This window comes from Alosa sapidissima, chromosome 1, assembly GCF_018492685.1.
Source record: "Alosa sapidissima isolate fAloSap1 chromosome 1, fAloSap1.pri, whole genome shotgun sequence".
NCBI lineage: Eukaryota > Metazoa > Chordata > Actinopteri > Clupeiformes > Clupeidae > Alosa > Alosa sapidissima.
In genome coordinates this window covers 27216290-27233189 of record NC_055957.1, presented here as the reverse complement: position 1 = coordinate 27233189, position 16900 = coordinate 27216290, and the positions used below count along the sequence as shown (strand labels likewise).

The 16900-nt window shown below is 45.1% G+C and overlaps 1 protein-coding gene across 1 annotated transcript in view; it reads left to right on the top strand.

The window, feature by feature from the left end:
• The window catches only part of kcnab1b (potassium voltage-gated channel subfamily A regulatory beta subunit 1b), a 31195-nt gene extending 14873 nt beyond the window's left edge, over positions 1–16322 (top strand). Inside the window, exons 4-14 of the mRNA XM_042108808.1 lie at positions 146–225; positions 1150–1194; positions 5329–5373; positions 6515–6558; positions 9604–9690; positions 13560–13645; positions 14310–14430; positions 14576–14670; positions 14804–14924; positions 15297–15385; positions 15582–16322. Coding sequence (XP_041964742.1) covers positions 146–225; positions 1150–1194; positions 5329–5373; positions 6515–6558; positions 9604–9690; positions 13560–13645; positions 14310–14430; positions 14576–14670; positions 14804–14924; positions 15297–15385; positions 15582–15677 — 909 coding nt within the window. The 3' untranslated portion in view covers positions 15678–16322. The remainder of the gene's footprint in view (positions 1–145; positions 226–1149; positions 1195–5328; positions 5374–6514; positions 6559–9603; positions 9691–13559; positions 13646–14309; positions 14431–14575; positions 14671–14803; positions 14925–15296; positions 15386–15581) is intronic.
• Positions 16323–16900: the final 578 nt, after the last annotated feature.

Sequence of the window (16900 nt, the reverse complement as noted above, 5' to 3'; positions counted from 1 at the left end):
ACCACCATCATCACCGTCATTAGGATCAACTTCTTCCTCTAAATATTTATTTTGTTAATTGTAATAATCCTTGGTAGTCATGGGCTCGTTATTGGTGTGTGTGTGTGTGTGTGTGTGTGTGTGTGTGTGTGTTTGCATTGACCAGGTGGCGGAGCACCTAATGACCATAGCGTATGAGAATGGGGTCAATCTGTTTGACACGGCCGAGGTCTACTCTGGAGGAAAGTGAGTGCCACCCGCGAGCTGACCCCTGAGCATCAGCCTCATCACACTGACCCAACCAGCCACAGGGCACGGGGCACGGACAATCTGATGCCATGAGTGTTGTTGTGAACTGGTGACAGCACTATGCTGCTAATAATAATAATGATAATAATAATAATAACAATAATAGGTAACACTTTACTTGACAGTGTCGACATAAGAGTGACATGACACTGTCATGAACACATGACACTGTCATGACACATGAACCCTAATCCTAACCCTAACTTGTTATGACAAAAACCAAATGTCACTTAATAACAGAAGTGTTATGTCATAAACGTTTATGACTTGTTTATGACACGTTAATGAGAGTGACATGTCACTCTTATGTCGATACTGTCAAGTAAAGTGTAACCCAATAATAATAATAATAATTCATTTTATTTTCTCTGAGATCCAAGTCAATTCGTCAACTGAGAATGATCCGAGTACATTTTGGAGGAAAAAATAATAAAAATTGTAAATCCAATATAATCACCATTCACTGAAAATGATTTCCAAATCATACCAATTACCAAATCATATTGTATATGCAAATCAAATTTGTGGATATGTCAGAAAGACCCTATAAATTCTTATTTGAACCATAACTTTGTGTGACTTTTTATATCTACCATATGGTTTCTAATCAGGAGCCCCTGTTTCTTTTTCTAAAGCATGTTTCCATTGAGTACAGTACAGTAGCTTTTTCTGTTTGCTTTGCATGACACTGTTCTAGGTAAATCTCAAGGTTAAAGAAACTGTTAAAGTGCAGAGCTCTCCCTCGATATTCTGTCTTACTCCCACACATGAATCTTTTAATGTGTGTTTGTGTGTGTGTGTGTGTGTGTGTGTGTGTGTGTGTGTGTGTGTGTGTGTGTGTGTGTTCCTGCACTCCTCCAGAGCTGAAATAATCCTCGGAAACATCATCAAGAAAAAGTGCTGGAGGTACTTCATCTTTGCTTCTTATGTGTGCGTTTGTGAGCTTAGATTGTGAGTCTGGCTGTATTTACTTATTCTGGGATCCATTTTCTTTTTACCGTGTATGTACATCAGTGTGTGTGTGTGTGTGTGTGTTGTCAAAGTCAGCTTTATTGTCAATTTCTTCACATGTTCCAGACATACAAAGAGATCGAAATTACGTTTCTCACTATCCCACGGTGAAGACAAGACATATTTTACCAATTTAAGTCCACAGACAAACATAACATTCAAGTAAACAAAAAAGTAAGTAAATAAGAGGGCACATATAATAATGAAAAAAATAAGAGCAGCAAAATTTGGTTGAAAATTGTGCATAGACAGTCAATAAAATACTAGTGCAAAGTCAGGCCAATAAAAGGCTTGTGTAGTTCTGTTTGACCTAAGTAAGAAAGAAAGTGACATAGTGGTGCAAGTTATGTAAGAGCAGCAGATGTGTTGTGTTTTCAGGACAACAACAACAAGTTGTAAAGTGTACAAGTGTGCAAGTGTGCAAGTGGAGTAGTGCACGCGGCCATTGTGGGTCCAATGTCCAGGATGTTATGTAGCTGAGGGTGGAGGGGGGAGAGGAGGGAGAGAGTTCAGCATCCTTACAGCTTGGTGTATGAAGCTGTTGGTGAGTCTGGTAGTGCGGGAGCGCAGGCTTCTGTACCTCTTCCCAGAGGGCAGTAGATCAAACAGATTGTGAGCGGGGTGACTTGCATCACTCACAATTTTGGTCGCCTTGCGGGTGCGGTGGGTGGTGTAAATGTCCTTCAGGGAGGGGAGTGAAGCACCAATAATCCTTCCAGCTGTGTTCACTATGCGCTGCAGGGCTTTCCTGTTGTATTCAGTGCAGCTTCCGCCCCACACAGCGATACAGCTGGAGAGGATGCTCTCAATGGTGCCTCGGTAGAATGTGGTCATGATGGCTGGTGGAGCACTTGCTCGCCTGAGTTTCCGCAGGAAGTACAGGCGGCGCTGAGCTCTCTTCGCCAGTGATGCAGTGTTGGTGGTCCAGGAGAGGTCTTCGCTGATGTGCACCCCCAGGAATTTGGTGCTGCTCGCTCTCTCCACCACAGCACCGTCGATGGTCAGTGGCAGGTGTTGGGTGTGACCTCTCCGGAAGTCAACAACAATCTCTTTGGTCTTGCTGACGTTCAGCAGGAGGTTGTTGTCCCTGCACCACGTGGTCAGATGGTCGACCTCCAACCTGTATTGGGTCTCGTCGCCCTTGGTGATGAGACCCACCAGAGTTGTGTCGTCAGCAAATTTCACTATGTGATTGTTGCTGTAGGTTGCAGTGCAGTCATGCGTCAGCAGGGTGAAGAGCAGCGGACTGAGCACGCAGCCTTGGGGGGCCCCTGTGCTCAGTGTGATGCTGCTTGAGGTATTGTTGCCAACACGTACTACTTGAGGCCTCTGACAGAGGAAGTCCAGTAGCCAGTTGCAGAGGTAGGTGCTGAGTCCCAGTTTGTCAAGTTTGCTGATGAGTTGTTGTGGTATTATGGTGTTGAATGCAGAACTGAAGTCTATAAACAGCAATCTCACATATGAGTCTCTTTTTTCCAGGTGGGTGAGGGCTGGGTGGAGGGCAGAGCAGATTGCATCCTCTGTAGACCGCTTGGCTCGGTATGCAAACTGGAAGGGGTCCAGGGTGGGGGGGAGAATGGATTTGATATGTGACATGACAAGCCGCTCAAAGCACTTCATGATGATGGGTGTCAGTGCCACAGGGCGGTAGTCATTGAAGCAGGATGGAGCAGTTTTCTTCGGCACAGGTATGATGGTGGCAGCTTTGAAACATGATGGGACGATGGCTTGCTTCAGGGAAGTGTTAAAGATGTCTGTGAAGACATCCTTAAGCTCCCCTGCGCAGTCCTTCAGCGCACGACCTGGAATGTTGTCTGGACCTGTTGCCTTACGGGTGTTGATAGCAGCCAGTGTCCTCTTCACGCTGTCGGCAGAGAGGCACAGGGGCTGCTCATGTAGAGGGGGATGGGTCTTCTGTGGGCAGGTGCTGTTTTGTGCTTCAAAGCGAGCAAAGAAGCGGTTCAGGTTGTTGAGCAGAGGGATGTTGCTCTCACAGCTCTGTGGCGCGGGCTTGTAGTCCGTGAGGGCCTGAATGCCCTGCCATAGGCTTTGTGCGTTCCTGCTGTCTTTGAAGTGGGTGGTTATCTTGTGAGTGTATTCCTTTTTTGCTTCCTTGATGCCATGGGACAGGTTGGCTCTCGCTGTTCTCATGCCAGCTTCATCCCCAGCTCTGTAGGCTTTGTCTCTGGCCCTCAGCAGCCTGAGGACATCCCCTGTCAGCCATGGCTTCCAGTTAGCCCGAGTGATGATGTCTTTTGTGTGGGTCACATCATCAATGCACTTGGTGATGTAAGAGGTTACAGTGTCTGTATACTCCTCTATGTCTGTCCGGTTGTTGTAAGTGGCTGCCTGCTTAAACATTTCCCAGTCTGTTGTGTCAAAGCAGTCTTGAAGAGCATCGGAGGCTCCCTCAGGCCACACTTTTACCTGCTTACGAACCGGTTTGTTTGCTTTTACCCTTTGTCTGTATGCGGGCATTAGCATAACAGTTATGTGGTCTGAAAGTCCAATGTGGGGGAGGGGGGTAGCTTTGTATGCTCCTTTGTGTGTAGTGTAGACCAGGTCCAGGATGTTATCTCCCCTTGTTGGAAAATCAACATGCTGGTGTAGCTTTGGAAGTACAGTTTTAAGATCAGCATGGTTAAAATCTCCAGTGAAGATGGTGAAACCGTCTGGGTGTGCCGTCTGTTGTTCACTGACAGCCTGGTACAGTTCACTGAGAGCCGCGTTCTTATCGCTGTTGTTGTTGGTAGGCGGGATGTATACTGTTGTGTGTTTGTGTGTGTGTGTGTGTGTGTGTGTGTGTGTGTGTGTGTGTGTGTGCGTGTGTCTGTAAGCTTGTGAGTGTGGGAATATGTTTGTTATGTGCCGCTTCTTTGCTGTTGAAATACTATATTTGCCATGGGAGAAATAGAAGAACTCTCTAAATGAATGGCGAAGGGCGGATGGCTTTGTTGTGCATAGCTGACCACTGAGTGGGGAACCTGCTGGAGCTAGAGCTCTTGTCTTTTCCATTTAGCCAAATTTCTCGATGGCAACAAGTAGTCCTCTGTGAAGTAGGATGCCCACTGTCAAGAGGTGGATAAAAGAGATGTATGTGTGTGTGTGTGTGTGTGTGTGTGTGTGTGTGTGTGTGTGTGTGAGTGGGTAAAACAAGTTCACAGCCACTGGCGTATGTGTGGAAAGGGCAGAGGAAAGAGGTGTCATTTTTTTTTCCTTTTCACTGTTTGCCGTATCATTGGCAGTAACCATGGTAATCAGTGGGAAATGTTTTTGTCGGTGTGTGTTAATGTCCTTGCCTTTCAGCACTGTGGTGTATGTGTGTGTGTGTGTGTGTGTGTGTGTGTGTGTGTGTGTTAGCTCGTGGGCGGACTTATGGACCCTCACATATTAATCCACAGCATTTTCAATCAGCTGCTCTTTGGGTTTCCAGGGTTATGTTGAAGCACAGCTTGGCTCATCTCCGCTCCTAGAGATGAGATGCTTGGCAACAGCACAGTTGCCATGCTGAGATGGAAATGAGAGTGTGTGTGTGTGTGGGGGGGAGAGCTGTTTAAGAGATTTTATTACACTCTTACAATGAAAAACTTTCAAACACTGTAATGAGATGCCTGAGCCAATAGCATAATAGCAGCTTTATTGTTAGATTGGGACATTGTGACACTGTAAGACTCTGCTGGGCAACATAGAGGGAATTTGTCAAAAGAGATTCCTGAATGACTTGTCGTGGAGCTTAAGAACAGGGTGATGGTGTCAATATGGTCAATATGATCATTAATCAGGTCTGATATTCATGTAAAAGATAATAGAGGTAGATCTACTGTCAAACTCAGCTTTGAGATCAGATCATACATCTTGTGTCTTCAATCGGAGAGTTCTAACAAACATGCATTTGCATTACAGTCTTGAAAACACACAACCACTAATATTCAATGACTAATCTGAGACTGTTATGTTTAGGATGTTTAAAATCATCAAGTTTGCCAAATACACAAAGTAACACTTCCTGTCTGGCTGTTTGTCCTGCAGGAGATCAAGTCTGGTCATCACCACCAAGCTCTACTGGGGAGGAAAGTAAGTGCTTGCTATTCCCTCCTCACTAACATGGACATCACAGCACCCAGCTAGGTGGTGTGTGTGTGTGTGGGGCGGGGGGTGGGGGAGGGAGGGTGGTGGGGTTGTGTTGGTGGGCAGAACTCTGCCGGCACACCGCTCCATCTCACTGGGGTTTGTAATGAGATTACCATCAGGAAGAGCCCTCGGCTGCTGATGGAGCGCTATTAAACCTGGCAGACGCTCCGCTCCCATCCGCAACGTCGGGATTACAAAGAGAGAGAGAGAGAGAGAGAGAGAGAGAGAGAGAGAGAGAGAGAGAGAGAGGGTGATTTACAGCGCAGGACCCACATTACTCTTCAGTACCCAAGCCCAAGCAACAAAATAAAAAGAAAGCAAAAAAAAAAAAGATATGGAAAGATGCAGCTGAGCTGTAAATGTGAATTGTATACGCTGCAAACTTTGTACAGCTCCTAATAAATGCCGAGGTGTTGGGTGAATGAAGGATGAGACTGCACAGATTGCAGATAAAAAGCCCAAAAAGACACAGTTGGATGGTATGCTATAATAAATGGTGAATTGCATTCACCATTGATTCTTGAGAACATCTTGTAAAAGCAGAGGGCTGTGTATCCAGATACTGTAGTGGAAGACTTATGTCTGGCCTGGATCTATTTCAGTCACATATGCGTTAAAAAAACCCCACAAAAACATTGTTAACATGCACACACAGTTTGGTCTGGGGAGGTAAATCTCTGCGAGCAAACATGGACACTGGGTTAAGGGTTAGAGATTAAATTGAGCTGTTTGGAATGAGCAAAAGCATGTTATTCTAAATGTACTAAGAGACCACATTTGCCCCTATGGCCGATCGGAATCAGATCTGAGCCAGAGTCAGCTCGAGTTCTCTGAATGTGTTGCAAGCCAGAGCATCTGTTGAGTGACAGCCTGTAGCTAAAGCGAAAAAAAGTTCTGTGTTTACGCAGACAGACAGGGCAGGCAGTGAGGCGGGCTGGTTCAGGACTCTGAGACATACTGCACAGCTCTTTGTAGGCCTGCCTGCAGACGGTCTTGCATCAGCCAGAGTCAGAGACAGCCAGAACACACTCCGTGATCTTGTTATGTTTTCTCTTTCTTTTCTCCTTTTCGTGCCCACCTGCAGAGCCGAGACAGAGAGAGGCCTCTCCAGAAAGCACATTGTGGAGGGTAAGTCGTTTGCCTCCATCTATGCTGGGCCTGGTCGCCTGTGCAATTTATCTGTCATCTCTATTCTTTAGCCCATTTGTGTGAATTGTCTTTTTGTTTTGTCCAAGTCCACTTTTGTCTTCAGGGTCGATTTTGTTTGGGGTTGGAGTGGTAATTTCACAGTAGTCTGGTGTTTTATCTGTCTCTGTGAGTGATTCTGTATCCCTGTCTGTATTTGTTTTGTTTTTGTGTTGTACTGGTGCAGAGGTGTTAAGTGGATAGGGTTCCCTTTCATAAGATTTAGAATCAAATTATAAACTTGAGCTTGAGTCATTTGAGCTTTTCAGCCCCACCCCCCACCCGATCCCAAAACACACGTGCAGACACACACACACACACACACACACACACACACACACACACTCACACACACACACACACAGTCCACTCCTGTCCACTGCAACTGCACTTGGCTTAGAGGGAATGTGCATTAACTGTATAAACTGTATAGCATATATTTATATTACATTACATTTGCAGACATTTATTAAAGTGAAATGTAATGCTGTGTTTGGATTCCCCCTGTTACATCTGAATACTGATGGATGGATTGATAAAGTTGAGCTTATGGTCTCTGAGGCGTAATTTGTATCATGTTTCATAGCCATCACTGATGATGAGGTCAATCCATTGGTTTGTGAGCCACATATATCAACTATCAAGTTTATCGTTCCGTTGGCTAGAAAGCTGTATACATGATTCTAGCGCAGAAAACAGATTTTGAAAGCAATGACACCTTGACAAATTAAATCAGTTCTAATTGCAGCACTTAATGGTTGTATCAGCGATTGCAGGCCCAAAAATGGCCCAAACATAAATGATCACGTTCATCTAATCTTTCCTAACGATCCACTAGCTGCCCTGTAAGCAGGCCGTCAAAAAAACGTGTCTCTGTAGACAGCCTAGGCTCTGAGATCTGCGCACTAAAACATTTGCTACCAACAAGTGTTGCCAACCACTCAAAGGCAAAATAAAGTGTTTCAACCAATACAATAGGGAGTAGCGAGCTAGCTCTCAGTTTTGTTCGAACATCAACAGAAGTGACGTTACCATCGCCATCGCTGATCCAACCTTTACAGTTTTTTCCAATTGCTAAAACACAATTTTTCACCAAACAAGTCAGTGCAACATAGAGCAGATATATTTACATTGGAGTAAACAAAAATATGCTCACAAAAAACAGTAAACTGAAAAAGAAAATTGCAGAAAAATGTTGTTGTCTTCTTTGGCCATGAACTCCTCTACCAGCTCTCACTCTTCCTCCCCCTCTCATTCTCACCCTCCCTCTTCCTCTCTCTGCAACGTCTTCCATTGTTGTTGTAAAAAGAAGGTGCTTACTTCCTGATTGAAGCGGTAACAATTAACCATTGAGGTGTTTGGCCAGGTGGCACATACTGTATGTTGGTCAATTAGCTCATGTAGTGTCATTTTGAATGGCAGTGTTTTGAAATGGCAAACATGTGACTTTATGTCAGATTGTTGTGTCTTTTGCAGAGAACCGTGTTCACTGCATTTGAAAAGTGCCATTTTGAATTGCAAAATACGTGTAAAGCAGAAAATGTGTTTAGAGTTTTGGAGAAGAGGTTTTGCTCTCTGTGTGTCAGTTTAAATAATTGTGCTTTGCATGTCATTTCAGTGCTGTGATGTACTGAAACTGTAATGCTTGCAAACAAGTGTGTCAATGTTGATATATCCATTCATTTGTAGGGTTTCTGGAAAATGCAGTTGATGGCATTAACATAAATCCCAGTCTGCTTACACTTTGTCTTCCTGTTTTTCTCTGATTTCTGCTCTCATTTAACAGCAGAGTGGGTCTATTCAGCACACATACTGTGCTTGGTTGGTGTGTGTGTGTGTGTGTGTTTAGTACTGACTGTTTATAGTTTGTGTGTGATGATTGCATGTATATGTGCATATGATTTTAGTATGTGTGTGTGTTTGTCTGTGTTGTTTGTTTCTGGTGTGTGTGTGTGTGTGTGTGTTGTTTGTTTCTGGTGTGTGTGTGTGTTTATGCGTGTTGCTTGTTTCTGGTGTATGTGTACAGCTGTGTGTTTACGTTTCTCTCTCTCTCTCTCTCTCTCTTTCTGTGTGTGTGTGTTTGGGGGGGTTGGTTAGGTTCTATCTGAATCATCCAGAGGCAGGAGTGTTCTAGGCAGGCTGTCAGAGATTAAGGTGGTGCCCTTATGGAGGCTATTCAGATTTTACAGCCGTGAGTTAGCAGGATTAGCGCACCACCAGGCCATGAGAGACGGGCTAGGGCTGTTGGAGGTGATGGGACGGGGCGAGTGTGACTCTTCCCCCGGATTAATTAGTCAGTCTGGAGTCGTAAACTGTCTGATCACGCAGCCCGTTGTCTCGGCCGTCTTGATGGCGTCTTGGCAGCTCTGTGATGGCACTGGTCTCTCCCCCTCTCCTCCCCTCGCTCCACCCCAGTCCTCCCTCCCTCCCTCTGAGATACGGTTTCCCTCTCGTCCTTCATCCTCTCTCCCTGCCTCTTCCTCTCCTCTCCCTTCTTGCTTCTCCATCCGTCTCTTCTTCCTTCTCTTCCACCCCCTCGCTCCACCTCTCCATCTCCCTCCCTCCCTCCCTCCCTCCTTCCCCCTCGCTCCACCTCTCCGCTGCGGATTTATGAATGGAGGTCTGGCCTGACAGCGTAATTCCCCATTCATCCATGCCGTCATCCATCTCTCCGCTCAGCTCCGCGCCTCTCCTCTCTGGGTTCTCTCTCATCCTCTCCTCTTTTCTCCACCTGTCTTTCCCTCCGTTGTTGTGTGCTCCACCCGTGCCCTCTCCTGCCATGTCTCATGAGGTGATTAAGTATTTATAGCCCTCTATTTTCTTCTTTCTCTTTCTCTCTCTCTCTCTCTGAATCTGTCACACTCTCACCCATTCTGTTACTCTGCATCTTTCTGTGTGTGTGTGTATGTGTTTATTTGTTTGTTTGCCATTTCTCTCTGACACCTGTGCCCCCCCCCCTTCTCTCTCTCTCTCTCTCTCTCTCTGCAGGTCTAAAGGGATCCCTGCAGCGGTTGCAGCTGGAGTATGTGGATGTTGTCTTTGCCAACCGCCCTGATGGCAACACACCCATGGAGGGTACGTGAGTGAGTGAGTGAGTGAGTGAGTGAGTGAGTGACAAGTCCGCGGTGCCAACGCAGAGCACAGAGACAAGAGGAAGGATGTGCAGGGGGAGAACCGTGTTTGCTTGGGCTTTTCTTCTTCTTTCTCTCTACATCAACCCACTGATTTTCTATTTTTACCTCTCACCCCTTTCTCTCCTCCTCCTGTCACTTTCTTGCTCACAGTTTCATCTTCGCTGTCACACTTGTGTGCATAGTTCAAGTAAGGCTTACGAGTATTCTTCTCCCCTCTCTCCCTCCATCCCTCTCTCCCTCCATCCCACTTTCTCTTTATCCCTCTCTCTCTCTCTGTCTCTCTTTTGAAATGGGATTAGAGTTGGCCTGCAGCAGCAGGCTGGCTGATGTATTTTTGGGTTTTGCTCTCAGTGGATGTGAGGGGCCTGCTGTGTCTCTAAGCCTCTGTCACTCCTCAGCCTCAGACCAGCCCAGAGCAATCCAACGTTGCGGCTGCCTCTTCCTCCTCAGCATTGTCATCATCATCATCTAGGGCTAGGGATAAGTCCCTGTCTGTCACAACTCAACATTGCCACTATACCAGCACATCCCATAGCTCTCTCTGTTAGCTCCAGTGGCTTTATCTAAAGGGAGGGCCACTACAGGGAGCTTGCTAAGTCCACTGGCATCAGTGGGGTTTGAGTCTCCTTATAGGTCTCAACCACACAAGCACATCAACCTGTCATGCCTGACCAGTTAACGGTTCAATTCTAAAGTAGCATCACAAGTTCATCATGACCAACCATTGACATAGGGATGGGTTAGATGTCAAGTCTCAGAGGTTAGCAGTGTGTATACTACACAACCATAACCAAAATATCCCTTGTCTAAGGTTGTAGTTTTGATCCTAGTGCTGGATGGTCACTTCAATTACATATACCCCATACCTTTAATATGGTAGATTATGCTCATAAGGACCATACTTAACCTTACTAAAGGTATGTGTTTGATGTCATGGACATTTCCAGAATGTACACTCTTAAAACAAATGTGTTGAAACACAGCACAACACAACTTGCATTGTTTTTAACAGATAGGGACAACACATTTTGTGTGATTTCCTTTTTTTATTTGTTACACAATATGTGTTGAAAATAGCACACCTTGCGGTGTTTTTGTAACACATGTCTGTGTTAACTGACACCAGAGGAGATTAGCTACAAAGTAACCCCTGTGAGAGGTTAGCTTCTCTCTGATAGCCCACCTTCCCTGCTTTAGGTTGCAGGTTCAGTTCCAGTGCTCACCATGACCCCCAATAAAGAGTTTATCTGGGTGAGTGGTTGGAACTATGATTTGAACATTGCTCATGCAAAGTGAACAGGAACAACTGTTTCACCTTGGCCCAAAGGTCATTATTTAGGATGCCATGTGGTTAGGTTTTGTTTTGCCTGCACAAGGTCAAAGCATAGGACATTTCAAACTATTTAGCCAGGCAATTATGCTAACTGCAGAGACACATCGCCATTATCAATTCATGGCGTCTCAGTAACTCTCTCTTTGTAATGCAGACCAAATCATCTGGAGACAATACACCGGGACCGGGGAAGGATGCTTCTGTAATTGCTACATTGTTTTCTTGTGCTGTGAAATGAAGTGTGTGATGGGGCACGCCACATACACACACTCTAAACCTTGTGGAGCCATGCTTAATAATCAGATTTAGATTCCACACGTGGCTCCCACTATCCTCTCCTCCTCCTCCACTACTTTACAGATGAGAGAAGCTAATAAGAGAGAGGCGTGACTTACAGCAGAGGCCCAAATGGGCCGCGCCGTGCAAGGTTGCCTCCCAAACTGGTCAATAGACGCATTGATTTTTCTTGTTGCTCTTTAAAGTTCAAGTGTGTCGTTCTCTGTCCTCAAACTGATGGCCAGGGATGTGTTCTCCTGTTGAAAGAAAGGAAAGAGGGAGAAAGGAGGAAAAGGAAGAAAGAAAGCCAGAGAGAGAGACTTGTGAGGCTTTAGGAGTGATGTCATATTGAAAAAGTCATTCTTTATTAATGTCATTTTCTCAAAATACTGAAAAACGCCCACGCATTCCATTACCATGGTCACGGCTGTTCCTCCAGGTTGATTTCACTCCCTTGCCTTTACACACAAACTCAGACACACAGATGCAGACATACACACACATACAAAAGACATACACAGTAAAGAACAAAATTATACATACCCTTAGCAAATATTGATTTAATATTGATATTGATTTCCCCGCTGCCCCTAGCGTCCCCAGGCGGAAAACCAACCTTGCAACATTGAGACTACCGTCCCGGAAAGAGAAGTGAGAAACAAGAAACTCGTTTTAAATCGTGTTTCTTACCTTGTAACATCCACATTGTCTGCCGAACTTATGCTAACCGTTTTGCTAGCTTGTAAACAAATCCATGTGCTTTATCGTTACCTTTTTCCACAGTTTGAAATAGCATAATGCACAATTTCTTCAGCAGAGGGGGAAATCCTGCCAAGTTTCCCTTTAATGTTGATTTTCCAATATGTTTGTAATGATTGAAAATGACACTGCCACATGGCTAAAGGTTGTAAGACAATGTGGTAGACACATGGAATCAAAAAAGAAGTGTTTTCATATTTTTTAAAATTTTCACTTCACTTTGTACATTATTTAAATTAGGGCCTATACACTATTGCATGCTGCTTTTCAGTCACCAACACATAAGCACAGATACACACACTCTGTTTCACACACACACACACACACACACACACACACAAATCCTCACTCATGATATTTGACAGGTTTGTTTCTCTGTTGTGCTGAGCTTTCCACATATCCTTTCATTTTTATGTTACAGTACATCATTTCACATACGTATGGGTATCATAAAATTACACACAAGGCAGGCAGCAATATGGTGAAAATGGGTACCAGGGGCTGTAAATAGTCTCTGGATAGCTGGTACATATCTCAATAAAAGAATACATGCTCACCTTCTCTCTCTCTCCCTCTCCCAGTGCAGACATATTACTGTGGCAGCCTGATATTGCCTGGTTTCCACCTCCCACCTGTCCCACCCACACACACACACACACACACACGTGTTCTCTCTCTGCAGTTGTTTGACCCTGACTGCTCTAAATGAGTTTCTAATGAAGGAGGAGAAGGGAACAACAGACCTCTTATTTTCTCTCGGGCTCCTGATGTAGGGTTATCGTCTCTCCTGAACAAAGGCCTGCCATTTGTGCGCTCCTGCTCATTTCTCCTCCTTTCTTCTGGGTTTCGGAGAACAATGCGCCTCCTCCATATGATGCCCCCGGAGCCCTTCTCTAAGGCACCGTCTCGTTGTGAAGCAGATTGCTGCGTGTGTCTCGACAAGGTGCTCTTGGCTGAGATCTGACTGAGATTATTTTTAAAAGTCTGTTTGATCACATCTGTTAGCCATGGTTTTGCATATTTGTTCACTTATCAAGCGCGATGGAACAGGCCTCTCAATGTTTGGCTTCTCCAGTTGTGTTCCGTACACCCTAATCAAAGAAACTCTTCTGTCTCATCATTCGACTAATTAAATATTTGGTCAAATTAGGGGAACTTAATTACTGAAGCACTTGCCCAAAAGTTGAAATGCTTGGAGGTCTTTCAAATAACTTTGGTTAATCAAATGGGTTGTGTCAATACTATGGGGAGAAAACTCCATCTGTGTCAGCAGGAGGTGTGAGCAATATTGCCCCCTGGTGTCTTCAAATGATAGCAAATGCAAATCACTGATGAAGTTACGCTATACAGCTGCATCCACATCATGGTATTATCCATTTTGTTTGACATAATATAAGCAACTTTCTAGGCCCTGATCTGACCACTTCACTGTTTCTCCACAGAGATTGTGAGAGCCATGACCCATGTGATAAACCAGGGGATGTCCATGTACTGGGGCACCTCAAGGTGGAGTGCCATGGAAATTATGGTGAGCGGTTGGAAGATCAAGGGAATCTCTCTCTTGTACAGCCACTACATACATCCTTACACACAACGTACATTTTTAAATATATTAAAACATTGGCAGCATAAACACATATACTGTTTGAATAGGGTAATAGTGTAACATCTCATTTGAAGAAGTTCGTCTTTTGATAGTGCTTGTCGTAATTACCCAGGACATACGTAGGCAAAGTAGGATTCACAACACATGGCCCCAAGGTGACCTTCACAGTGTAGAATATGAAATTCCTCTTCAACAGAGAACAACAGGGCAGGAGTAGTACACGGGAGGGGAGAGAATGTGTTCTCATGTGTCATGGCTCCTTATCAGCCTTCATAATGCATCTGATGAAAATGGGAAGTGACAGAATGTTTCACAGCATCTCACAATATATTTCCTTATCTGAAATCAATTACCGGGTGGCATGTTATTCATAACAAAAAATTGGAAATCGGATTTCATTTTACTACATCCAGCTTATACCAAAGTTATACCAAATTCCATTGAAATGTGAAGTACTTAGGTTCATAGAAATGTCAAATTAAAATATGCTGGTAGACAAAACACTGTCTGGAACTCTAACATGTAAACTCTGGCCTTTTCTCATGCTTCTCCTCTCCTCTCTTCTCCGTGCTGCTCTGACCCCCAGGAGGCGTACTCAGTAGCAAGGCAGTTCAACCTCATCCCCCCGGTGTGTGAGCAGGCCGAGTATCACTTCTTCCAGAGGGACAAGGTGGAGACGCAGTTACCTGAACTCTACCACAAGATCGGTAAGACTCATTCTTAATAACCCTCTCAGCTCTCCGCTGTCCTGCACAAGAAACTTCAAAGAGAATGTGTCCAGAATAATGCCGATATCAATACTCAATACTTAATACAATCAACTTTGTTTTGCATGTTTAACTACTCTTGTAGGTGTGGGTGTGGTTTCCTGGTCTCCTCTGGCCTGTGGAATCATCACAGGGAAGTATGAGAATGGGGTTCCCGAATCCTCCCGAGCATCCATGAAAGTAATTGTGCCCAGAGGGCAACACTTACTAGATACAGTGAAGGCCTTTTCACTGAAAGGTCCCTTCAGGTCTTTTAACACCAACTCCCCAAATGCCCATAGCACCATTTTAAATGTCTTTTTTCACCTTCCAGTCATACCAGTGGCTGAAGGAAAAGATCCTGAGTGAGGATGGGAGGAAGCAGCAGGCCAAACTGAAGGAGCTGGGTCACATTGCTGAGAAGCTGAGCTGCACCCTGCCCCAGCTAGCCATCGGTGAGGAGGAGGAGGAGGAGGAGGAGGAGCGCTGGGAAGCATAAGCTGAGACACATTATGATGATACATTTACATCACCTTGCATGGTTGATATCCCAAACCTGTCACTTCCGCCATATCGCACCTGCCTGCATGCGGCTCTGGAAATGACAGTGTGTATCCTCCCACAGCTTGAGTAGAGGCACGGAGTTGTGGGTAGGGAAAACAGATAACAGGTCTCTCCCGAGCATATTGCAGTGCTGGCAAGGGCTGGCAAGAGAACAGTAGCCATCTTCTTCAGTGAGCTATTCCTGATTGTGCTGTAATTGCCGAGTGAAATATAAATATCCTTAAGTGTGTGTTTCTCTACCTTCTTTTTTTCCGTTTGCGCAGCCTGGTGCCTACGCAATGAAGGAGTGAGCTCAGTTCTTCTGGGAACATCCAACCCTGCACAGCTAACAGAAAACCTGGGGGCAATACAGGCAAGCGATTACTCCAGTAGAGCCTAATGCAAATAACTGGAACAAGAATTAACTGTAGTTTGAATCATATCAATGTGAAGACAGATACAGTCAGATCTTGTTCTGTACAAATTACATTGTCAAGTGTCAAGTGTCAGTTTTGATTTTACATTTTTTCTACTGTTTGGATTGATATAATGTTATTTTACCTGTGCAGGTCTTGCCAAAGATGACTTCTCAACTAGCCTCTGATATCGACCATATTCTGGGAAACAAACCACACAGCAAGAAGGACTACCACCACCACTCGTAGACACCTCACAGGGTGGCTGAGCAAGCTGTCCTCTGTCTAGATTGTGACTCTTTTCCTCTATGTGTGTGTGTGTGTGTGTGTGTATGTGTATGTGTGTAGGTGCGCTTAAGTGTATATATGTGTGTGTGTGTGTGTGTGTGTGTGTGTATGTGTATGTGTGTGCTTAAGTGTATATATATATGTGTGTGTGTGTGTGTGTCTGTCCTGCTGCACTCCGCGTCCAGAACCTCCCCCAGACTGCAGCTGTCTCCAGGAGCAGATCCGGCCGGTCAGGTCAGGGCCGGCACCAGGCGGACTTGGGGCCAGGTCAAGGCCAGATCTGGGCCAGGTCCGGTCCAGACTCAGCTGCTGTCAGTTCTGGTGCTCAGCCGTGATAACCGAGCTCCTCTACAACGCTATGCATGCTTCTGGTAGACCAAACACCCTATCCTCTGAGAACTCAGAACATCCTGTTATTGATAAGTGAACATGTTGCAACATCATAGTCAGGCTTGCCAACTTTCAGGGCTGTTTGGCGTTGGTGTTCAGACAGAGAGGGCCGTCTGAAATCCTAAGCATGAGATTACCAACAGTGGAAAACACTGAGGCATGACAAGGTGTGGCAGCTTTTAAGTATAAGTATATAAGTATATATACTCTTTTGATCCTGTGAGGGAAATTTGGTCTCTGCATTTATCCCAATCCGTGGGAACACACTCAGCACACAGTGAGCACACAGTGAGGTGAAGCACACACCAATCCCAACGCAGTGAGATGCCTGCTACAGCGGCACTTGGGGAGCAGTAAGGGGTTAGGTGCTTTGCTCAAGGGCACTTCAGCAATTCCTACTGGTCAGGGTTCAAACCGGCAACCCTCCGGTTACAGGTCCGAAGCCCAAACCAGAAGCCCACGGCTGCCCTTTTGAAATGGCTTGAAAATGTAAACCTCATGCCAAATGCCTGCAAGTTGGGAACTCTGAAAACAGTATCTTATTCTGATGTGCCGTTAACTGTCTGTCATCCATAATAGCCAAAGTAAACCCTTTCTCTGGGACTATGAACTCTTGCTATTTTCTCTTAAGTAAAAAGCACTCCTTGGCAGCTGTGGATTTTGGAGAAAAATTGATTGACATATTGTCTGTGTTGTTAACAAATAAATGGCAAAAACAAATTCCCTTGCTGTTAAGTGTCAAGTCTTTTCCTAAGACTTTATGCTCTGCACTGTCCTTATGAGAACGGTTCAGT